Here is a 26230-nt window from a genome sequence, read left to right on the forward strand (position 1 = left end):
GTGACGATTTTCATCTTAACTCCTGTTATTTGTGTTCGTCATACAGTCACGTCGCGCGATACCAATTTTGGTGTATATCAAGCTAGCGAAACGGCCGCCAGCGCTCCATGAGTGTGGCACTTAAGTAATGTTGTGCATGACATGCATGTCATGATTTTCATGTTACCACCTTTTATTTGTCTTCATCACACAGTTACGTCGCGACATACCAATTTTGGTGTATATTAAACTAGCGAAACGGCCGCCAGCGCACCATGAGCGTGGCAGTAAGTCATGCTGTACATGACATGCGTGTCATGATTTTCATGCTAACTCCTGTTATTTATGTTCGTCACACAGTAACGTCGCGAGATATCAATTTTGGTGTATATCAAGCTAGCGAAACGGCCGCCAGCGCGCCATGAGCGTGGCACGTAAGTCATACTGTGCATGACATGCGTGTCATGATTTTCATGTTACCACCTGTTATTTGTGTTCGTCACACAGTCACGTCGCACGATACCAATTTTGGTATATATCAAACTAACGAAACGGCCGCAAGACCACCAAAACAGTTGCATGCAAATCATGTCGTTCATGACATGGATATCATGATTTCATTTATGTTCGTCATAAAGTCACGTTACGCCATACCAATTTTGGTGTATATCCTATTAACGAAACGTCCAGGAGAGCCCAAAGTCGTAGGCGGCTAGATAGATAGATAGATAGATAGATAGATAGATAGATAGATAGATAGATAGATAGATAGATAGATAGATAGATAGATAGATAGATAGATAGATAGATAGATAGATAGATAGATAGATAGATACGCTCAAACTCGCAGAAGTTCGCTAAGAAATACTTCGCATTTAAAACACGTCGATCTGCCTCGTAACGCTTGGCTCAAAGGCATAAAATACAGCATTGCAGTACTCGCTGACTGCTTCGCATGAAACCGATTACCACAACGCGGGGGATCTGTCAAAATTTTTTTCTCGCTCTCCGTGATACGCTCTCGCAATATCATTAAAAATTGCAGAAATTTGCGCAAAAGAAACCTCCAAAGCTCGAGGAGCGTTAGGCACAGAGACAGTACAGTGCTATAAAATGAGAAGGACGTTCTCTTTCTAGCTACGCTGTCGGTAGAAAAGCACATTCCTCCGCTCTAACCGAGTGCCCATGAAGCAAGTAGTCGCGTGTCGTCCCGTCAAGGCCAGTGCAACACATGTGCACATCGCGTTCTGTTGTATCTCTTGCCCATAAATATTGCTGCGGGATTTTTATTTAACCATTGCTTTCTCGAGTAATCGTGCATTACGGTTTCCTTTTTTGCGCGTGCGTGCATAAGATGAGTAATCGGAAGAATTGAAAGAGAGGAAAAGCGGTGGAATTGCATTCAGTTCCAGCTTGCAATGAACGAATTTCTCTATGCTTGAAAACACAGTAGCGAATTTGGTTTTCTCGCCTGTTGTACAGACCGATAGCGGACAGCTCGTCAACTCGTCAGGCCACTTATGCGTCACGCAACGCGGCGCCGGACTTTGCTGGCAGCGCGCCTACTAACTCTGCCGCGTGGTTGCGCCTGGCTACTGGTTTGCCATCTTAATAGCGCTAAATCATTTTGCTTTTCAAGCGTGCCGCAATGTTAGTAATCGTTCAAAGGAAATAATTTTTACGCGAGTAGTGCGCGTTAGTGGGTCCGGGTTGATTTCAGAGTTACACAATCGAAAACCCTACTGACGCCGACGATTTCTGTCCCACTCTTTTTTTTTAGATACTTGTCGACTCCCCAATCACAGTATACAATGGGTAAGTTGTCACGGAGAATAATTTTTCGCCACGAATTATGACAGCACTTTTTTCGTTCTCGTCGACAACGTGCGTTAGGAGAAACAGCGCAGTTGCGGACGTGAATTACGAGGCTGTTCACGTGACTCAAGCTAAAGGTATTGTGTCACGTTCATGCTACTACCAGCAACTATATAGGTGGGCCAGACAGCAAATGCAGTGCATGGTTCAAGTTCGTATACACTGACCGTGCTGACGAAAGCTGTCAAATCGGTTCTCTTGGAAAACTCCTGGGGATTCGCTTTCCCCATCTGCCACGTCGAGCGCCGTGCAATTGAGCTCGGTCTTCATCAACATGGCTATAGTGTGCACGCGTTGGTGGGTATCCTGCACCACGAGAACGCCACGTCAAGTATCATCGACACGCCTATTATCCAGCTTCACGTCAGAAGCCGCGTTGCAGTTGGTGCCTGTTTTAACCTAAAACGTATTAAAATGTAACGTCATCACTTGATTGTTTTGATTGTTGCGCTCTAGAAAAAAAATGAGGATTCGTAGTACAGTTGTTGTGGTGCCAGCTGTCCGATAAAAGAAAAACACTGAGATACGAATTTTTCGTGATCGTGTCTTTTGGTTCCCTTAAAAAAATATAGGTACCGTTTACAACACATGCTACACACTGATTAGTCATTCGATTACTTTTGGAGCATTGAAATGGAAGAATATATGATAACTCTTCTGGCGCGTGATGCATTAAACGTGATAACATTTCGTTAAATTTAAGCATAAAGTTACAAAATATAGCAGCAACCGCGTACAACGAGTAAAGTCAAGCAGACGTTTACTCGCAGTCAGAAGAAAGAAAAGAGAGAGAGATTTTTACTCATGCAACAATTACTATAGAACTAAAAGTTTGCAATTGTTAAGAAACAAGAGAAGCTTGTCTATTAATAGTTTTGGAAGAATTTTGTCACCTGGTTGCTCCAATATTCAGGATACTTTGATCCAGAAAGATGGGAAAGAATTATTAAAAAAAAAACCCTGTAGAAGTTAGCCCAAGGCGCCAGAGCCATACTCAGGGTTACCCTCTTTTCATACTTTCGGTCAAACGCAATCGAACTATATCTAAATGAAAGTTTAAATGGCGAATTCGGGCTACACAAGTGGATTCACGGGCTAGCAATCCTTCTCAATGTAGAGCAACCTCGTGACTGAGGTCACGCTAGGGGTCCACGACGAGAAAGCAATAGGGGCTAGAATACCCGGGGCACATGCCGTTCTCGGAATTTATGTGCACCTGCTTATCCGTCGCTTCGCATTGAAAGTCCGTGCCCCCACTGAAGAAAAGGAATGCCTAGCTACGCCACTGTAGAGCCCATATGTTAAGTAAGCGACACTTTCAGAGCTGCCAAGTGACCTTATTTTTTGTTGCACTTCATACAGTTTCACAGAGCGATCGCAGCTGATCTATACAGAGTATATAATCTGCGCTCTATATGTGCTATCAAATGCCATGTAGGATTGTACTGCAAAAAAAAAGAAGAAAGAAAAGAAAAACCCAGCCTTCCATCATTGTTTCTCACTATTGATGAATCAAAGACAGTTAAGCTGCACAGGTGAGTCCTCATTCCCTTCGCCCGTACGTAGGGGGCCTCGCTCGAACGCAGCCGCCGTTGCCGAGGCTTGCGCGATCACGCAGGCTGCAGCTTGCACCGCCACAGCCGTAGAAACCTCCAGCTGATTTCTGGAGTGTGCAGCCAGCATAATAAGAGTGATAAACAGTAAAATTGACGGATTAGTAGTCAAAGAAAACACCGAGGCTAAAATAGAACGCAAGCGACAGCTTGCGCGGAAAAGTAACGCGCGGATAATACAGGCTTGCGAGAGCGAAAGCGAGTGCGACAGGCCGTAGCGGCGATGCCCTCTCTCCTCACGTAACACCTTAATGTAGTAAGGGTATGCAATTGATTAGAAGTAATAATTAGTCATAAGGTAAATGAAAAGGCAATAAGCTGTTAATTAAGCTGACATACACGTGCATTAAAGTTCATTAAAAGTGAATGAAAGGGGAAGTAGGAATGAATCAAATGTCAAACACGTTAAACTGTTAAAATGAATTCATGAATTGAAATGAATGAAAATGTTAATGTGAATGAAAGGAGAGTGAAGTGACGAAGTGAATTAACAGGGCATCAAATGTAGTTTAATGGATTTCTCGTGAGACCAGGTGCTGTCACCTATGCTCTCCTTAGCGTTCGTTAAAGGTACTGTAAATTTTTTCTGCTTTTATACATTCATTTTTATAGTGATTACTGATAGCAAACTAGAGTGCAAGCAAGAACTTGCGTAGACCTGGAACACGCTGATAACGCAGGCTTGCGAGAGTGACGGGGCTTAATGACGATGCCCACTGCCCTCACGCGGCACTTGTTGCGCCTGAAAGTGTTCCCTCTCCCTCACTCAGCTTTGTGAAAGTGTGGCGTCGCGGCCAATGGGAAATTGGGCATCGGTGTGCGGGGTGAACTCCGGCTTTCTCGTTCAATGAGCCGTTTAAACTTTTCGCTTCAATATTAAATGTTGCGCGTCTCTCTTTAATCACATTCTTTACAGAGCTCGCCTTCTAGAAGGAACATGCTTCCATCCTGAAGGACCAAGTTGGTGTGTATGTAGATCCATCCCCATTCTACAAAGCTGCGTTGCTTTTGAAGTTATCTTGAACGCCCAGAACTCACCTATTGCTTCTCCTTGCACTAAACCGACTATCAGTCGATCGGATCTGCCATTTGTAGCTGGTAATACCGATCTCAAGGCATTCGACAGAGAGAGTTGTCGCTACCCCACGAATCGGCTTTCATCTGTAGCATTCACCACATTAGTGCCTGGGCGCCGGCCAGTGGTATTACCGGTTGGCCCTCGTAGTCTGCTAATGGCCATCGTGGTCAACATTGGCTTGGCGCTGTAATCATGTTGTTGCGCAAAAGAAACAGCCTTCAATTTGCCGCGAATATTCTTCGGCACAACATCGCTCTTGTCACCGCAGGCGCGCGCCCGGGAGGGGGGGGGGGGGGTCTGATGCCTCTCCTCTCCCCACCCCTCAATCATTTAAAGGGGGCGCCAATTCTGCCCTATACCTTCGCTCAGTCGGACCTTTCACGTCATTCTTGAATGTACAGGGTTAGAGCTACGCATGTCTTTTTACGATAATTCAAATAACTGTTTTCTTCCCACCTTTACCGCGGAAAGCCAAGGACCAATGGCAGGCCTTTGTGAGAAGCTCGTCATCGCTTCATTTTCGTTTATGCATCCAATGGGGACCTCGTTTTCTTTCAGACTCGACCAACGAGAGTGAGGGGGGGGGGAGTCTGCTCTCTACCTTGGCCTTCCCAAATGGAGACCCCTGCGAACACCTATGCTTGTCACTTCTTTCTAACGTCTTAAAGTATAGTATTCAGTGCAAAGCAACCCTTAATCTCATTGCTTTTGTGGTTTTTTAGGTAGAATAGACAGAATGAGCAGGGAAGGAGGGCAACCAGACGAGCGTCCGGTTAGCTACCTTACACTGGGAATAGTATAAGGACGACCAGAAAATGGAAGTGAGAGAGAGGGAGAGCACCGCACGGGTGTAGAAGGACGCACAGAAGGGCTACCAATCGATCACCGAGGCCGGTATTTCTCAGAAACTACGGTGGGTAACGAATAACTTTCTGCGCCATAGACGGATGCGATCAAAGCCCAAGAACCTTCGCCTCAAAAAACGTCCTGCGAGAGCCCAGTAGGCTTAATACGGTCAGTAAATAGATGCGCTGGACAAGGTATAGAGAAGTGCACAGTGGGTATTTTACAGTTCCTTCAGACTGACGTGTGTCACACACTGATGTACCTGCCATGTGTAATTGGAAACAATATGCCTTCGTAAATACCACACCAAGCCACAGGCGGTATAGCTGTGTTTCATTCCTTTGAGAGAGCCTGTAAGGCCGCTTGGACGTGTAAAAGAGAATCCAACCTGCTTACGGCAACTATCTATCGATATTAGCATGTTGAGCTAAAGGAAAGTTGTGTCATTGCGCGAACAAACAAACAAAATTGTCTTGTAGCATCCGTCCTTGTCCGTGCAGCAGCAAATTATACAACGTCGATCACCTTCCACGCAGTGTTGGATTCGACGGGCAAGTACCCCACTGGTGCCCTCCAGGTTTCACGAACGGACCTGGGTGCCTTCGACGAGTGCGTCGAAACCGTGGTGTTGAATAACTACGGGCATGAGACGGTACGCGGACAGTACTGCAACCTGCAACTTTACGCGGGGAACAGGAGCGACCTGGACGACCGAATCATGGCGGCTGTGGCTCTCAGGCACCCTAGGGTAACGTGATGTTTGAGTACGTTTTTGTTTTCTATTACGCCTTACCGTTGCATCGAGGTGACAACGTTACTCCAATTTCAATTTCCAAATCATCACTTATTCGTGAAGGTCCCGTATGGCTGTTTCCTCTTTTCTGTAGATAGTTCTGAAGTGCCGTAGACTTAATTGGTGAACAATAAAATAAAATCTGCGCCAGGCAAGCGTGATCCGAGGCCTTTTGCGCTATGCTATTCTAAACAAAAGACCACATTCTAACGTACTTCACAAAACTTAACTTTATCTGAGCATACCACTCGGTCATCGATCGGAAGTAATCTGGTTCGATCGAAGTAATCTGGTTCGACTTTTAATTCCGCTCGTCGCGCTCCTAGCGCCATCTCGCTGGTAATGAAGAAACGCTTATAAGCGCCTAGCGTCTCTGAGTCCGTCCAGCGGTAAAGGGTGTGTATATAACGCTCGCCGTTAGCTACGTGGAGGATCTGCGTTTCGTGGCGTAGTGGTTAGCGCCACTCGCTGCGGAGCAAGAGGTCCCTGGTTCGGTTCCACGCTTCGGAAGCATTTTTCTGAATTATTTTCTTTGGGGCTTTTATATATATATACATACCTATACATATGCGGTGCATGACGGTGGCGAAGGCAAAATTCAGCCGAGACTGTCCATATAATTGCTATCGCAATAAAAGAAAGTACATTACAACACTGTCCGGTTGTCCTTAAAAAGCGCAACGACGATTCCAACACCTTCTGTGCTGAGGACCAGAGCTGTACCCCGTGCGTTACAAGTAATCGATTACTTGTAATCAATTACATTTTTTCGTAATTTTGTAATATAATCGATTACTTTTTCGAAACTGTAACGTTCTGGGTAATTCAATTGCATTTTCTTGTAATTGGTTACCTGTAATCAATTACTTTTTTTTTAATCAAGTTGCAAGCAGTCTTCTACGGCAGTTCTCGTCCCGAAAAATATGCGACCGCTGTGTAGGGACTCCCGTCCTGTCAGGCGGGGGTCCCTCAGAGCCTATTTTTTTCAACTTTTCTGTGGCCTTACCTGTAACGCCTTACCCAATCGCCAGCAACAGCGAAGCGCGACGCTTTATAGAGGACATGGACACTAGCATCGAAACATTGCGCAACTACGAGCTGGTGCGCAAGGTGTTCCTACATAAAGATAACCTTACCTCCAGTGCATGCATTGAGAGAGTGTTCAGTGTAGCAGCTGACCTCTTGACGAGGAGACGTGGAAGAATCAGCAAGGACAACTTTGAAAAAGAACTCTTGTTGAAAGTTAACAACGTATAACACCATATCACAGAAGCCACAGTAAGCCTCCCAGCCTTCGCGCAAGCCTCCAGCCTTCTTTCTACCATGCAAGCCACAGTAGTTCGTTGTAGTTTGAGTAAACTTGCATTATTGTGTTACGGCAATAAAATTTTGGAGGAAAGTAACGCAAAAGTAATCGATTACATTTCTGTAATTGCTCAGTTACTTTTCTGGAGCTGTAATTGATCGCTGTAATCAATTACAATATAAAGAAAGTAATTGTAATCGGTTACTTATTTTCGGTAACGTGCGCAAGTCTGCTGAGGACAGACTCGGCCAGTATCCAAGGAGCCTTTATTCCAACGAAGGGCGATTAATCAAGCCTGAATAACGTATTGGAATAATAATATAATAATAACTGTTGGGGATTCACGTCCCAAAACCACGATATGGTTATGAGGGACGCCGTAGTGGAGGGTTCCGGAAATTTCGACCACGTGGGGTTCTTTTACGTGCGCCTAAATCTAAGTACACAGACCTCAAATCTCGCCTCCATCGAAATGCGGCCGCCGCGGCTTGGATTCGATCCCGCGACTTTCCGGTCGTCTAACGTATGAGAAAGTTCCTTTCTGGGCGCACTGAAACGGGACACTCCCACAGAAGATGGCCAATCGTTTCTTCGCAGCTGTAGTTAGCGCATGTAGGGTTGTTGGCCATTCCAATCCGAAATGAGTAGGCATTCGTGGAGGCCACGTGAAGCCACAGGCGGCACAGAAGCGTCTCCTCAACTCGAGATGATGCTGACGGAAGACGGAGCTGGAGATTAGGATCCAAGCTGTGTAGATGAGCGAACGCACTCAAAGGCGTAAAAAAGGACCGTGGCTTCTGTGAATGATGGTAATGGACAAACTAATTCATGTCTTTCTCATAATATCTACGTTTATGTGGAGACCACAGGTTTTATATAATTTAATCCTCGCATTTTGCCACTGCAGCAACTCACATGAATGAATGAACAGTACAGAAGGCGAATTAAAGAAGTCGTGCTCAAAATAGGTTCGTCTTGACATGTTTGTAGAGTTGTTGATGTATTTTTTTCCATAAAAGTGGTTTATTTTGATGTTATACGTAGATAACCATTGTGCGAATGCAAGGGAAATTATCGCCTGACAAGGAGCACCTTGAATCTGCCCGCTTTACATCCAATATTTTTACCGGCGTTTCTAATAAAATCGCTCCTTTTGCGAGAAGTCAATGACATCGTAGGCTTTCTCTATGCTATTGCTCACGTCACAGTGACGTTCCGGCGCTATCTCGACGGAATTTCTGAGATTGTATCACAATATTCAGGATTAAGGCCAACCTTGGGGTCCCACATAGAAAGTTTGTGATGACATTGCTAAGGAACGCTGCCGTAATATGTACACCAACATGCTGCAAAACACGGTAAAGCGCACCGTGAGATGAAAAACAGAGATGCTCCAACAACCCGCTGAAGAGAAATCGGCGCCTTCTTAGTGACGTCGGCAGGCACTTGCCATCGCCTTGACTTCGCGTTTTTTCAGGCAGCATGTGCCAGCATGTATATGTCTACGCTACTCTCTCCTGTGCACTGTGCACAAATTAACAGATCAGTTTTACCGTACAAGTGAAGGGCCTGAAGTAGACTTTAGATTCATATGCACGATACATTAACGACATGCCTATGAGCAGTACTGTAAACATGTAGAATAGGCATACTGCAGATAGGCCTATCTATACCATTGCATAATGTCACTTTTGTTGAGGAAAGGCCTAAGTTTGATCCGGGGGGGGGGGGGGGGGGGGCAGCCTACATGGCCGTTCTGTGGGTCTATATGCACGTACGCAACCATGTACCGAAGCGCGCGCGCGCACGCGCGCTTTTCCTTGTGTGTGTGAGGGTGTGTGCGGTGATCTACAGACAAGGGAGCGTGAGGGTCCCCCTTTAAATATTGGTGGAAGGTCCCAGCCGCTGCTCATTCACCGGTCATGCGCACGCTATCACTGTTGCTATATCAGTCATTTCTGTGATGATCTGGTTAACCAAACAAATTTTATTTTTTCTTCTAATTTATTTCGCGCACTTACATGAAACTGTCGTTGCCATTATTACAGAAGGTCAATCAAAGGGAAAGTGCTTGAGCACATGCTCTCATGATCAAGTATAAGACTCTCTAAGAGGTTGTAAGTAGGAAAAGAGTGAAGAGAAAAACGCTGATCCGTAACTGTCTCTCTTTACGATGAAGCCTGCCATGTTGTGACGACCATTCAGTTAAGCGTGTTTTCAAACACACACACACGTAACATTGTTTTTTCACTGGGTGTCACCGCCATCTATGTAATGGTAATCCCCCCCCCCCCAAATAAAAAAAAGCCATTTCCTACAAAACAAGCTGCAGCGATGTTTATGTTTTTCAAAGCAGGCTGCGTAGCCACGCGTACCATTACACAAAAGGTCTTAAATTTGTTGACAAAGAACGTTGAAGCTACGTAATTGCCTATGTCTTTCAAGGGCACCTCTTTTTTTTGCCATATTTTCTTTGTTTTGCCGATGGAAGCGTGACTTGTTCCCGCGATCGATGTTTTCTCTCGCTTCGCTAAAACAGGTCCTGCCTCAGAGAAATAAATCACGGCAGTCGAGAAAAAATATACAATGCATTTCTAAAGTACAAAAGTAGGCATCGCGAGTGATCGCCCGAATGATAGATTTGCTTGTTGATATTGTGAATATTGGCTACATGCATCGCGGACTTTCCGACATTTTACTACGATATGAACAGGCAGAATGGCATCAGGAAATAACACGCAAATGGAGGCAGTAAGTTTGTAGTATGCCTAAAGACCAGGCGTTTTCACTAGATCAGTGAAAATGATTCAGACGGGCTGCTTGATCTACGCCTTCGCTTGAAGGCTGGTGCAACTGCTAATTAAACAAGCAAGACTCTTCTCTTGCAGAAAAGCGCGCAGCAAGGCGGAGCAGTCACCATTCACATCGGTCCTTTCTTCCTGTAGACTCGAGAGAATGAAATACGAAGAGATAGGTTGTTGTTATCCATTATATTCGTCAGTCAGCATATTCGCCAATTCTGAATAGTGACTTCCCGCCTGAAACGAGTTTGAGTCGAATAGCAATGACTTTCATTTCTCTTAAGATCTTAAAATATTCGCATTACCCTGCACATAACCAACTAGGAAGGGTACCCGAAGCAATTTAAGCGAATATTTTCCCAGAAGGCCTAAACTTTTACCGTGACAAGGTCTTTTGCTGTTAAACCAGAAAAGTCGCTAGAATGAAATACGGTTTTCCCGATGCCACATTGCAGCTGTGACGTCAGTGACTCTCACGACGTCGTTTCAGGTTTCTGAAATTTTTTTAATGCATAAGATTGAATTCTTTGCATTTTGTAAGAGCCATTGACTGAACTCGAAAATTTCGTGAATTTTGGCAGGGTGGCAACTGCCTAAATATGAGAAGAAGGATACAGAGAAAGAAAATACTTTATATGACGTCGCACTTGAACAGCCAGATGCCGAGTTCATAACGCTTTCGTTTCGCAAGTATTTTTTTTTTCCATTGACCAGCAGCCTTCACCAATTGTATGCGTCAGGACTAGCTGAAGTTTTTTTTAACGAACAATTCTAGCGTATGAGATATTTCAGAATCCGGACCTCAGTTTGGCAGCTGAAACTACAAATAGTGTCAACGTTTAGGTACATTTGACAAGAAGAAAAAATCGTTCTTTTCAGATTGGACGATTCAGGCAGCATGCTAAGGAGCGGCGCATACCATTCGTGCGCATTGGAATTTGCGTGATGAACGCATGCAATGAGCAAGAAATGGAAGCGCTTATGAGGGCGGGTAAGTTAGACTTTTCAAGAGCTCCATGTCCTTGGCACAATGCGCGGGCAGGTTGAATGAATAGGAGAAGGTGCCTCAGACAGGCGGGCAGACGTTTTGATGGGGGACCTATCTTTGTCAGAAAGCGCCACCTATCTTTTGAAAAAGATAGGCCCGCTATGGAAACGTTTGCCGGCCTGTCTGAGGCGCCTTCTCCTGTTCATTCAACGTACCAGCGCATTGTGTTTCTATCCGTTGGCACCCACCTTGATTTTGAATCTCTGGCAAGGATGATGAAAGTAGCATAAAACAATTCCAACAAGAAAGAATTTTAAAGCTATCATTGGTTAATATATATATATATATATATATATATATATATATATATATATATATATATATATATATATATATATATATATACTGCATTTTATATGTGTGTATGTCATGTTTTATGTATATGTTGCTATCAAACTGCATAGCATTAAGTATCAAAAACTAACCCTCAATGAGAAAAGCAGTCGCTCGTGCCGCCTTCGTGTGCTCTCTAATCTTTGGAGAGACAAAGAAAGCTGAAGTAGTTATTAGCTTTTTCATACTAGTTTTTGAACGTAAAGGACTGAATAATAAGTGTACGTTCACTGGCCGTGTTATATAGGGACTGTCTTCCATTGATTCTATTCTGCTCTAATCAAGCATCGCAACTGGTGGCAGATGCTGGCGTTAGCCTAGGCGTGGCATCCCGTCCACCGATGGTGTTGGTTAAAAAGATTGCACAATTGAGAGAATCGCCACTTAATACGCGACCTCAGGTCAACTCCTTTTCGTTTTGTCGTATTTTTCAGTGCTTCCTCCTTCAATTCACGTCACCATATCAGATTGCGTTACGGAAATTTCTCCTGGCGTGACAAAAGCGCAACTTATTATCGGGTAAGTGCGTGAGACGCGCGTCGTCGTAAGGGAAGCGAAGCGCGGTTAGGATGCAAACTTCATAGTTTGTCCTCGTTTTTCTCATTGCAGTGGATTTTTAGCGTTTCTGACGGCGATGATTGCGATTGGCACAGCAGTAGACGTCCGAAGCACAAGAGGGCTCCGCAAAAACACAAAGCCGAGTAAGTGCATTTTTGATTTACAGAGCATGATTTACTGAAGTTGTTCGTTATTAAGAGTGTTTTCGCGTTTACCGGGCCATATTGAATGAAGAAAGTCGAAACATCGTTCAGTATTTAAAAAATTAGGCTAGAACTCTTCATTAAAGCAAAGACCAGACAAACTTGAAGATGGAGATGGCGTTAAAGAAAGACATCGTTAAATCAAATGGCGAAATTGTGAACGTAAATCTTCGACTATCATGTGGATCGTTCGTAAGAGACAAATGCAGCTAGTCTGGATGCTGGATAAATTACTATGTAAATAGGCCGGAAAATGCCCAAGACCACTTACCAATGATAAACTTCGTGAATTCAAACCCAGATCCTTCCTTACGTGTATGCCCCATTATCCACTCCGTGATTGGACAGTGCACTGCGACCATTTGCGCAAATTTTCTGCGCAAATGATTGCGTGAAGCAGTCCTGAGATTATACTTTTCAGTGTAAATGACTGCATAAAACAATCACGGGACAGGACTTTCCTGTGCAAATAGCTACTTAAAACAATTCTGAAATATGACTTCGCTGTGCAAATGGCTACTTAAAACAATCCTGGGATGTGTTATCTGTGGAAGTCGCTACTGGATCCTGGCATGTGACTTCTCTGTGCAAATGTCTACTTAGAACAATCCTGGGACATGGCTTCGCCGTGCAAATAGCTACTTAAAGCAATCCTGGGATGTGACTTCTTTGTGCGAATGGATACTTAAAACAATCCTGAGATGTGACTTCTCTGTGCAAATGGCTACTTAAAACAATCCCGGATTGTGGATTTTCCTGCAAGTCGCTACTGAAACAATCCAGCGATGTGACTTTCTGTACAAATGGTTACTTAAAGCAATCATGGGATATGACTTCGCTGTGCAAACGGCTACTTAAATTAGTTCTAGGACATGACTTTTCTCTGAAAACGGCTGCTTAAGACATTCCTGGGATATGACTTCGCCGTTCAAATGGCTGTGTCAAACAGTCCTGGGATTACTTTTCTGTGCAAATGGCTGCCTAAAGCATTCCTCGCATACGACTGCGCCGTGCAACTGCCTACTTATTCTCACACAGTCAAACGTATTCATAAGCAGTCATTCATAATGGCACTGAGCGCGAACACGAGACACAGGACGGGTGAGAGGACAAAGACGCAGCGCTTTCTTCCAACTAAAGTTGATTATAAAAGTGCAGACCTGTATAAACAGACGAAAAGAACAGTCCTTAAACAGTCCGGAAAGAACAGTAGTTAAAACAGTCCTGGAATGTGACTTTTTTGTGCAAATGGCTGCTTAAAACATTCCTGGGATGTTACCTCATTGTGTGGGTGCATTTTTCTTAATACCTCATTCTTTCGTCCTCGTTCATTCACACTGTTTATTCGTTCAAGATGGAAGCACACCAACTTGCCCAGTTAAACGTTCTGATACCTAAATCTATGTATAATAACGTATTTGTTTTTCCCTCCGATCAAAATGTAGCTCCCATAGAAATGTGCAACGACAATGCCACTAATTAAGCTACTGTGGTAGGTAAAGGTAGTCTACGGCTTTATAATTATAGCCTCAACAATGTCAATCACCACTGCATCAGACAACAGAAAGGAATATGAAACGCTCTTTAGAGCATAACCTAGTTGGAACATCAGATCGGAGTATATTGATGACTCGAAGTGTTGACCTTGTGACACCTTTGTTTTTGTCAACGTTATACAACTGTGTGGAGGACACTGTGCGTTTGTGTGTTTTGGACTCGTTTGAATAATTTTGATGAAAGGTCTGGGGCCTTGCTATTTAAGTAGTCTTTTGTGTTCATTTCATTCGAGGACAGAAATTTACTCTTACGAGTGTGTGTGTGTGTGTGTGTGTGTGTGTGTGTGTGTGTGTGTGTGTGTGTGTGTGTGTGTGTGTGTGTGTGTGTGTGTGTGTGTGTGTGTGTTCGTGTTCGACTCACATATTCAAATTTAAAAAATGGAGCTGATTCGCAATGATTAAAAAAACTGTTTCGAAGATACCTTGTTATTGCCTTATGAATCTCATTTCCTTCTGAAGAAAATGTCCGCATCTTCAAGCAATTCACCTGGATGACTAGAATTGTGCCGTCTGCCGTATTCGGTTTTTAGAATTCGATATTGTTTAAGGAAAATTAAGCTGTACATTCTGATGGTGCATACCACTTGAACTACGCTTGACGCGTTGACAAATATGCCTTTTTTTTATCTATGGGACCGTTACTAACAAAAAATGCTTTACGCTAGCCTTTTTCTTTGTAAGCAAATCACAGCGAATCTTTATGGTTGACTTGCGATTATAACCAAGACGGCTGTCCAGTCACAAGCAGTACTTACAGACGATGATTTGCGAGTACGGCCGCAGTGTCACTTATTTATTTAAACGAAAGCAGGTCGATACTTCCTGACTAAGAATATAAAATTATAGCTGCAGCACAATGCACTTCTTTAAGCATGAAATGATGCTTAAGAGTATTGTGACGTGTAACGCGATATTATTTCAAATTCATTCATTCATTCATTCATTCATTCATTCATTCATTCATTCATTCATTCATTCATTCATTCATTCATTCATTCATTCACAGTACTCTTAAAGGCCCTCAGTGGAGGGTATTACGCAGGGGGGCAGTACAAGCACAACAGTGATTAGAAACTAGCGATCGAAAAAAAAAAAACCAATAGTACAAAATATAGAACACATTTTTGTGAACAGAACAATGAAACAGTAAGTGTAACAAAGTATGTGACGCAAAGAAAATGCATGTAGATTACGGCAATAAAAAAAAATGCTTGAAAACTAATGAAACGCACCAAGTTAACTCCGAGTAACATGCCGCGAAATTTTGCAGGGTCAAGTTCAGAAGCAATATCGGAAGGTAAGCTGTTCCATTCAAAGATCGCACGGTGTGCGAAAGAGCGTGCCTAATGTAACATATGGAACGGTATTCGCTTGATCTTGAAACGGCGTTCCCAGCGCGGAGAGGGGACTGACCGTGATTGAACGAAATCGTCATACAGTATAGGGAGGCATGATGATGAACTTGGTGGAACAAAGGCGCGCCGATTTGCAACGACAGATAAGTAAGCTCTTTTAAATAAGCACGTGATGAAGCGCTAACTGTGGCATGCCGTTGGAACGCAATGCGAAATCGAGAAATTTGACTCGCCACGCCAGGATATCCAGCGAATAGTGTAAGGTGAACAATTAGAATACAAGAAGCGGGCCGAACGGCTTTGCGCAGTTGGAATGACGTTGCCGATGTGTGGTTGAGATAGATACCGTAACTCCGTATTCGAGGTTAGGGCTTCTTATGGATATATATATAAGGAAGTTTAGGCACGTTAAAAGAAGCATGTGTTAAGTTGCATTTAATTATGCTGAATGAGAGATTTGCAGGAGTTAAGGTGGAGTAAGCATGTTCATTCCACGTTAGGTCGCAAGACGCCTAGATACTTATAAGCTGAGACAATTTCGTCGCTGCTGCGATCTAAATTATACAAAGTGGGCACACGTGAAGCACGGTGTGTAAAAAGCACGAATTTAGTTTCTATATAAAAACGGGCATTAGCCAGGTCCTATACCATGTCTTGACGTGCTTACAGATAATTTTCGAAAGTTACATGATCGTTGCAATAGGATATGCTAGCATAAGGTACACGATGATTGTCAAAAAGCCTAATCTAGGACGAAACGGAGATAATTTAACATGCAGAAGGTACGGCAACAGTCTAAGCACACTCCCCTGAGGTACTCCTGACGTGACGCCACTAAAGTTGGAGTTGTTAGCAGTCGTGCACTGTGTCTTGGTGCTAAGACATCATCTATCCACTCTAGGACATGGGGTTGAATATTAGATTCTGAAAGTTTAGCTTGAAGTCTGAAATAAGGAACACGATCAAATGCTTTGGAGAAGGTTAGGAAAACGGTATCAACCTTGAATCCGGCTCATTAGATGTGAACACAAGTTGTGAAGCAATCCAGAGAGCGGTGTGTCACAAAAGTAACTTACTTAACGCCATGCTGATATTTAAATATCAAATATGATCTTCAAGATAGTTCACGCAGAAAAATAAGATGAATTTTATTCATTCAATCATGAAAATGTTACACAGCGACATGATATACATAAGGAGGTCCCAAAGCTGTAGGCTGCAAAGGGACTTTCTGAACTCATTAAAAAGGACAAAACAAGTCAGGTTAAAGCAACTTGCTAACATGTAAATAAAGTTTAGAACAAGTAATAACACATTAAATAACTAAAACATGGTATCGAAATATAGTGAAAGTACATCTTGTGTGAACTAAAACGAACACAAATAAGGTTAATACATATGCAAATGCAGCAAACAGGCCCAAATACCAACATGCAGTAACGCAGAAAAACAGTTGAACTCATAGATGGAATACTATTCTACAGAACAATCTTATGCGCTGATTCATAATAAAACGAAGGACGTTTTTTTTTTAAATTAAATGTTTTTAAGGAGAGGTTGGTGCCTATACATGGCTTCGGCTACTCCTCTTCCCTACTTATTAATTATCGTCACGAACTTATAAGGTTGATTCCACGAAAGATAAAAAAAAAGGTGTATACTTGATGTTTCCGATTTTCCTGACAATTTTGCATGCCCCGCCACGGTGGTCTGGTGGCTATCGCCCTCGACTGCTGACCCGAAGGTCGCGGGATCGAATCCCGGCCGCGGCGGCTGCATTTTCGATGGAGGCGAAAATATTTGAGGCTCGTGTACTTAGATTTAGGTGCACGTTAAAGAACCCCAGGTGGTCGAAATTTCCGGAGCCTCCACTACGGCGTCTCTCATAATCATATCGTGGTTTTGGGACGTTAAACCCCAGATATTATTAATTTTGTATGTTGTGTACATATGACTGCACAGTACGAAATCGCAGTTCGTTTTCAAATAATTTTTTTTTTCAACACAGGAAAATTCGACAAGTGTCGCCTGTTGACGATGAGCATTTTACGAAGAGTGCGTTTTTGTAAATTCGCAACCATGCTGGCAGCTACTAAAGCTATATATTACAAATATCTTTCTCTTTAGCGGAAGTAGACGTAAAGAGGAAATAACTCTTATCATTTAATGGAATTCTTAGCAAATTATGTATTTTTAAAAAATCACAAAAAAACGCTGCGTTTTTGAAAATCAGTCAAATTTGGGACGCTATGGCTACTTCTGTGAAAGTCTTAGCTTGTTCATATTTGCAGTATGAATAGGCCTTTATGTGAATAATGAGCCTCTGCATTTGTATTTCTTTAATAATTTTCAAAGTAATAAATTTTCATGCTCAAAACACGAAAAAGACAAAAGCGCTCCACGATTCAAAAATCTATAATAAAAAAAAAACAATCTCAATTTTGTTCAAAGTTCCCCAAAATGTTCTCAAAGGACTGCAGAATGATATTATGAAAAAACATGTTGCATCATTGTTATTAGAACAAAAGCAGAAAATGTCAAACATTGTGTTTCCAGAGCGCGGTGGCTACTGCGTAAAAGACATCTATAGTAACAAGAAAAGACAGTAACACGTCTTTTTTCTTCTCTGAGCTTCGCTAAACAACAGTAATGATCTATTGTCGGAAAGTGGGAACTGTTTTATTTTGAATTTTGAATGAAGGATTACCCCCAAAATGACTTGCGAATGAAACTGTGTGTCTCAAGTTTGCAAGTTATTCTGGTTAATGATAATTGTCAGTAATTAAGCGGTAAGAAACGTTCGCCGTATTTAAAAAAAATGTACAGTGATTCACCAGTCTTGAGGTGTAGAACCAGTGGGAAGTATACTTGCTGGAATATTACGAGCAGTACTCAAGCAAGGCCTTGTGACGCAGTCTTGAGCATCTTAACTGTTATTAAATTTGTTGTGATCAGACGTGGATACAGTTTTCAGTCTGTTTAGTAAGGTAGGCATTCGAGGATCGTTAATAACAAGTTCAAAGATACCAGGGTAACATCAGGCAGGTCACCCCGAGCATGCACTGACGCCTTTGTAGGCGAAGACGGAACAAAATGCGTCCACCAGTAACTTCGCTCACTGATATTCGGGATCTACGTCATCTACGTCGCTGGCAGAATTTGATAAGATTCCATCACGCTAAAGACAGGCGCTTATTCCATGCCAGAATAGGAGAGGGTTCCCTTTCGATAATGATTGTCAGTCATAGGCATAAAAGTGCCTACGTGCGTATATAATTAGCGAATGGCATTATTTGTCACTTCTTTTGCATCTAAGCCATGGCAATGAATTTTCGTTTCTCTTATTCGGCATTCTACAAAGGCGCCTCTTTTTTATTGCGATAGCAATTACATGGAGACTCTCGGCTGATTTTTGCCGTCGCCGTCATGCCACGGATATATATATATATATATATATATATATATATATATATATATATATATATATATATATATATATAAAGGGCACACAGAAAAATAAAGCACAAGAAAGAAATTCCGAAGCACCAAACCGGGGATTCGAACCATCGACCCCTCGTTCCCCAGCCCGCTGCATTAGACAACTCAACCATGCCCCATGCATGCGCCGGTGAATTAACGGCGAGCTTTTTATATGGACCATCTACCGCTGGTGGTAAGCAAATCTCGGATGAGCTTGAGCGAGTTTTCTATCCCACAGCGCTCCTAATTTTCTTTCAGTTTGAAAACTGCCCCTGAGACGCGCACGACAAAGTGGCCCCTTTCTGTATCCACTAGTTATGTGGAAGAAGAAAAAAACAAAGAATACCGGGCACACCTTACATCAGACGCCCCCGTGTTGCAAGAAACGCAGGGGGTCTCTCCAGGCGCCGCAGTTTAAAAGAAAAAGAAATAATAATACATAAGAGCATCTGATTCTCAATTGTCGACACTTGCAGCGCGTTGCTCAAGCACAAAGACGTAACAACTGTGACAGGCGCTGTGAATATCGAGCTTCTCGTTCTTCGTGTGACATTCCAATTTCTTGCTATCGCATTCATTGCTTCGCCCTTGCGGCGAAAGTGTGACTTTTTTTCTCATTAAAGCGTTGCAAGCACTTATTGGACCAAGGAGTTGCATCTAGTGCTTAACAGAGCACCCAACATTTCGATAAGATGAGAAAATATGACACTAAGCGCAACCAGGTTCTCTTCAATAGTTCATCAATGTGTCTGCGAAGACGACTGACAGTTAAACTAAGTAATGCTGCTCGCTCCAGTATAGCAATTAATGCATTTTGTGGTAAGTTTTTTGTTTGTGATTGTTAACTTAAGCTGACCTCTTAAAGCTAAGCTTACTCTTTAGGTCTGTAATACTTGATATTTCTTGTACGATTACTTGAAGAAGAGTAACCCGTACCACACGGAGCTGAGCTTCCTACACGCGCTTTCAATAATACTAGTAATAAGGAGTGTGTCAATAACATATACAAACTCACAGTTGGCGCATTTCGTTTTCTTTCTTTTTGCAGACATTTTGGTCACTGCTGTGAGATGTTTCTCCGTGGTGGCTAACACTCGTACCATATTTAAAACATCGAGAGAAGAAGCCTCTCAAGATTGCAGCCAGGGATTTCTGCATGGCTTGAGGTTCATCAGTCTCATCTGGGTAGTCGTGGGACACTGCTACGTTTCAAACTCGCACGTGTGGTGTACGTGAGTCCAAAACATCTTTTCCTTCGCGTGATACAAAATGTTAACCATATATTGAGTTGCAGGGCAGTGCAGTGCAGTGAATGCAGGCTTGATCGAGCACCCGTGATTTACAAGACCCGATCTCTCTCTCTCGCTCTCTGTGTGTGTGTGTGTGTGTGTGTGTGTGTGTGTGTGTGTGTGTGTGTGTGTGTGTGTGTGTGTGTGTGTGTGTGTGTGTGTGTGTGTGTGTGTGTGTGTGTGTGTGTGTGTGTGTGTGTGTGTGTGTGTGTGCGTGTGCGTGTGTGTGTGTGTGTGTGTGTGTGCGTGTGTGTGTGTGTGTGTGTGTACACAGACACACGCACACTTGCGTACAAGCCACGTGTGTGTAATGAACAAATGAAAATAGAAAAAAAGGACGTGTACATTCACGAGCAAAAATGTACAAATGTATCGACTCGAGGCGCGAGTGAAATGCCCCGCCCAAAGAAGTAAGCATTCGCTAGACATTAGCGCTATATGCGAAGCATCAATTACGAGGGGCCGTTTGCTTGTTGACTTGTCTCGCTTCCTGGCACGGTTGTCGCTTGTAAAAATCGGCTACGGTTTCTTCAAGCGGGCACCGTGCCAGCACGAGGCTGTTTTCCTTGTGGTGAAGGAGACACAAGACTTGTAGTCGCACTCCACACTTATTGGGCATCGTTCGTTATGTGGCTATTTGTTTTTCGTTCCAAACGCGTCGCTTGCAAGGCGCTCGTGATCACTATAAAATACTAAGGGGCCTTGGTATTTGTATGCTTCGAAAGGTCCCTGGCAAGTGCCGCTGAAGGTGTTAAAAGCCAAGAAGCCGAATATAGAATGGGCAAATGGAACTAGCTGTGCAAGCGACAAAGACAAGAATAGCAATGACAACGATCCCTTGTTGAAATGAGAGAAGAAAAAGTTAGGTTACCTAACGTTTTTTAGCGAGGTTACCCTTGTGCATCGGTGCGGCAGATGTATTGGCAGTTGTTTTTACAGCGAAGCTGCATATAACTAGGCGATTCGTTAGTCCGCGAATAGTTAACTTGTCAACAATCGTCCACTCAACAGCGAATCCCTAGCAGGTACGCGCGGTAGAAGTTGGGCAAACCCCACTACTCATCACTGTTCCACTAAAAAACAACACAAAAAAGGTGAATAATTAAAGAAGTAAACAAAGAAACGGAGAAAAGTAAGTAAGCGAATAAAAGAAATAAATTAACAAATATCCTGCGCGCTGCACCTCTAGCCCATGCAAACAAAGTTGGAGCAGCTTTAAAGGAGCATATGTTAAATAAAACAATTATGAATAAAAAAATCGTTAATCGCACCCTTAACAATCAAAAAGTAATTAACTACATAAACAAACAGATAAACAAATGTGTAAATGAATGAATAAGTGAATAAATAAATAAACAAACAAACAAACTCGCAGGGTCCCTTCGCCTAAGACGACTCTGAGGCGAAAGCCTTTTCTTCTACCTGCCTTGGTAGCTAAGAACGTAGGGTGTCGCGTTGCTAAGCTCGTGGGCGCGGCTTCGATTTCCAGCCTCGGCGACCGCATTTCGATGGGGGCGAAATGCAAAGAACACCCGTGTACTTAGATTTAGGCGCATCTTAAAGAACCCCTGGTGCTGGAAATTTAATCCGAAGTCCCCCAGTACGGCGTGCCTCATAATCATATCGTGGTTTTGGCACGTAAAATCCCAGCAAATATTAGTATTATTTTCCTTCTCAGTCGATGTATAGATGCTACCGTCGCCCCCTTCCGAAAACTTTCTACACCTAACCTGGTTTCTCACTGCCTCCGGGGTCGGAAGCATGGCAAACTTTCGGCACCTCACCTGGTTTTGCACCGCCTCCATGATCGGCCCCCCTCTGATCCCGCGACGGTGGCATGTGTTGACGTCACCATTTGACGTGACGGTATGTGACGTCATGATGACGTTACAAATGCTGGTGATCTGTGACTCATGATGACGCAATACGCTAACGTCACCGCATGACGCTGATTTTTTTTCATCACTTGTGTTGACGCCGACGCCGTGGGGCGCCGATGGTCAATTTTCGTGTTTGGTGGGGCATCCAAGGCTTTTGCCCTAATAAATAAATAAATAAATAAATAAATAAATAAATAAATAAATAAATAAACTTCTGGCTCACGCAGTATCAGGTATAGTGCGTTAAAGGAGCATAAGCTAATTTCAAAAATTCAGTGCCTTTTTGTACGTTTCATCAAAATTATGTGTCACCTCTTTGCCAGTGCGACGCAGCTTCGCTGGTCATCCACCTTCACACAGTGCCAGTGGAATGGCTCATGAATTTTTATCAGCAAAGCACCATTTAATATTAATTGTTTGGCTAAATTTTCGTCACGCATCGAGTATGGCCTGCTTATTACGCTAAATCAAACAGCGTCATCCCCTTTAATTGTACACACTGTACAGCTTCTTTTGTTTTTCGGGAGCATTTATAGTATTTCTCTGAGTATTGCAGCCAGTGCCATACTTAGCTGAACGCTTTTTAAATCGTGTTTTATATCTAAAAAGTCTCAATTTTATCGCGAAATGCGCGGCCGTGCTACGTCGATCGACGAATGCCCAAGCGACTGGTATGCTATTGTGCCCGTTCAAACTTCGATGTGGACATTTTCGCGTTCTTCCTCTAGCGAAGCCACGGCAACTCACTCAACCGCTTAACATCACCACAGCCGGGTTAATGCGTCCAGTAGCACGGTTATTTTTCTTCTAGCTTTTTTTTTTGTCGTTACTATGATTCTCTATAAATACAGGAATAATTTTAAGAAACGCATTTTATCAGAATCGAGAGAGCTAATGATGGGAAACTAGACGGCTAATCTTTGCGTACCTTGCTCATAGTGTGTCAGGAAAACTCTGCAATCTTTGTTCATATTTTCCTACAGCTGATGCTTGGTGATGTATCGTGCTTGGTGTTAGCATTGTAAATGCATGCCACCATTCGTAGGTTTGCTTAAGCAATTAAGCGCAGAAAGCTCACAGGTCTGACTGACAGATAAATAAATAAAAGATAAAGAGCGCTTGTAGAATGACAAAAAAAAAGAAGACAGCAGCTGTAAATCGAGGGAACGGAAAAGCCGGAGAAAGATGTAGATAAGATTAAGAGTAACGAGGACTGCATAAAAACTGCAATTGCTAAAAATGTCATCTCAACATGTTTCCATTTGTTTTCAGCCCGTATGGTCAACGTAGTATTATACGCCGATGGCTGGACAAGTGTGTTCGCAGGATTGGGAAGCATCGGCTTCGACAGTCTCTTCTTTCTGACGTAGGTATACGTGCTCATATCAACCGCTAAAAACGGATGGTTTCCGAATGCAGACGTTTCGGCATGGTGCTACACCGAAGGCTAAGACCCTACCTCACGCAGAGTAGCAAGTCAGCGAATTTACACACGCCGGCTAAATTCTCTGCCTTTCAATAAAGAGCTCTCTCTCTCTCTCTCTCTGAGACAGTCGAGATCTGCAGTTATATAAACTAGGAAAGTTTGCACACTTTTATGCGCAGACTTTAATCTTGTCTACTAAAAAATAATGGCAGTCTTTCACGATTTTTCTTTATAGAACTTTTGACAAACTTTCTTTAGAGTTTGTTGTTGAAAGGTACTCCGTCAATAACTTTTGGCGATTTTTACGGAATACTAAAAGCGACGAGAAAGTGTAGAATCATGCGTAAAGCAGCGCTGAAATTTCTCGCGATTCCACCAGCGTCATTGGCGCTGGCTGGTGATATCCCGAATTGCTAGGATTATGCTGGGTAGTAGCCCCAAGGATCACCGTAGATAATACTTCGTGTAAGAAATATTTTCAAACAAGCAACGGGACCATTTCGGGCATTGCAAATTCTTGTCGTGAAATTTCTGCAGAACCTGTCCTAGTCCACTCATTACTTAGATGTGGGTCGATAAATAAATTGACCGTGTTGCACTTGCTGGAGCCGTTTTGCTTTAGTATGTTTTATCTAATTATACACACCCCTATTTCGATGTATATAAGCACACTATAAGTACGTATGTACTTATATTGGCCAAAGGTAACATATGTCGATTCAAGTGTCCTGATACGTAGATCGTAACAAAATAGCATTCGCTGTGTTAGCGTAGCTAACGCAAGAGCATATACCGACGATCAAAAAATAGTTTCTATCTTAGCAATACACTACATCGCTCGCGAAATAAGCCCATCTTCATTGTCCTTCAATTTTCTTTCTTCCAGTGGATTTGTTCTAGCTTTAACCGTGTGCCAACACAAGGGGACAAGAGTTACCGTTTTTCTTTTTGAAGTAACAAAGAAATATATCAGGTACGTACTTATATCTGACATCGTTATCTGAGCATTAAACACCCTATAGCAAAACTCGCGGCAAACTTTTCATGGAATACTACAAGTGACGACAAACAAAGACAAACAGGGTGACGAGTATCATTCTTTTTCGTCTTCGTGCATCGTCTCTTCCAGTATTCCGTCAGAACTTGGCAGCGGGTTCAGCCACGAAGTCACACCAACTAGCCCTTGTAGCAGGTGTACTACTCCCGAAGGCGAACAGATATTGTCGAAATTGTGGATTTAAGGTGGCTATCAGTCTTAAGTTGTTTCTGGTGGCTTATTACGGTAAATTGTCTGCGATGTGTTCAGATAAAATGTCCGAATGTTCAGTGACACAATGCAGCCAATAATATTGTCAGGACTAGAGAGCAATCATGCTTATTATTTTTGCTTTTTGAATGGAAAATGTATTTAATAAAATTCTACCTTAAAAATTCTTCACAATGATATTTCATAGTAATCTTTACAACACAAGACTCCTTTGGAAAATTCAAATAAAACGATCGATAAGCTTCTGGAATTATGTTTAGTATATAAAAGAATCCGTTTTGATGCATTGTCCTTAATTACTTATTTTCTTGCGTCTTAAAATGTTGAACAATCCCATCGGCAGTTAACGGAAGCTCCTAGTTAGCAATGAAGCCAACATAATTCTATGCGTCTTCTAACTGAATATGAAGAAATGGCTGTTTTATGATGTCTTAAGCTGTGTCTCTCGACGGGGAGGATACCAGAATCTTGGAAGAATGCCAACATCATCTTGATCCATAAGAAAGGGGACGTCAAGGACCTGAAAAATTACAAGCCCATAAGCTTACTGTCCGTTGTCTACAAGCTATTTACAAAAGTAATTGCGAACAGAATTAATACGACATTAGAGTTCAATCAACCAAGGGACCAGGCAGGATTTCGTACAGGCTTCTCAACAATAGACCATATTCATACTATCAATCAGGTGATAGAGAAATGCGCGGAATACAACCAACCCCTATACATAGCCTTCATAGATTACGAGAAGGCATCCGCAGATGACATTGCATTGATGAGTAACGCGGGAGACGAATTACAGCTCATGATTACTGAACTGGATACGGAAAGTAGAAGAGTGGGTCCGAAAATTAATATGCATAAAACTAAAGTAATGTGGAACAATCTTGGCAGAGGACAGCGCTTTGCGATAGGTGGCGAGACACTGGAAGTTGTAAAGGAGTACGTCTACTTAGGACAGCTAGTAACCGCGGAGCCGAACCATGAGAGTGAAATAACTAGAAGAATAAGGATGGGATCGGGATCATTCGGCAAGCATTATCAAATCATGAATGGTAATCTACCACTATCCCTCAAGAGGAAGGTATATAACAGCTGCATCTTACCGGTACTTACCTACGGAGCAGAAACCTGGAGACTTACAAAGAGGGTTCAACTTAAATTGAGGACGACGCAGCGAGAGATGGAAAGGAAAATGATAGGTGTAACCTTAAGAGACAGGAAGAGAGCAGAGTGGGTCAGGGAACAAACGGGGGTTAAGGACATCATAGTTGAAATCAAGAAGAAGAAATGGATATGGGCCGGGCACGTAGCACGTCGGCAGGATAACCGGTGGTCATTAAGGGTAACTGACTGGATTCCAAGAGATGGCAAACGCGTGAGGGGGAGACAGAAAATTAGGTGGGTAGATGAGATTAAGAAGTTTGTAGGTATAACGTGGCAGCAGAAAGCACAGGACCGGGTTGATTGGCGGAACATGAGAGAGGCCTTTGCCCTGCAGTGGGCGTAGACAGGCTGATGATAATGGTTATGAAGCTGTAATCACT

General features: G+C 42.9%; 1 protein-coding gene across 1 annotated transcript in view; it reads left to right on the forward strand.

Moving 5' to 3' along the window:
* Positions 1–26230, forward strand: part of LOC119398786 (nose resistant to fluoxetine protein 6) — a 61642-nt gene that overhangs the window by 11779 nt on the left and 23633 nt on the right. Inside the window, exons 2-8 of the mRNA XM_037665605.2 lie at positions 5928–6139; positions 11171–11282; positions 12107–12191; positions 12282–12373; positions 19873–20052; positions 23266–23359; positions 24306–24392. Coding sequence (XP_037521533.1) covers positions 5928–6139; positions 11171–11282; positions 12107–12191; positions 12282–12373; positions 19873–20052; positions 23266–23359; positions 24306–24392 — 862 coding nt within the window. The remainder of the gene's footprint in view (positions 1–5927; positions 6140–11170; positions 11283–12106; positions 12192–12281; positions 12374–19872; positions 20053–23265; positions 23360–24305; positions 24393–26230) is intronic.

The sequence above is a fragment of the Rhipicephalus sanguineus genome, chromosome 1 (assembly GCF_013339695.2).
Source record: "Rhipicephalus sanguineus isolate Rsan-2018 chromosome 1, BIME_Rsan_1.4, whole genome shotgun sequence".
Taxonomy (NCBI): Eukaryota; Metazoa; Arthropoda; class Arachnida; order Ixodida; family Ixodidae; genus Rhipicephalus; species Rhipicephalus sanguineus.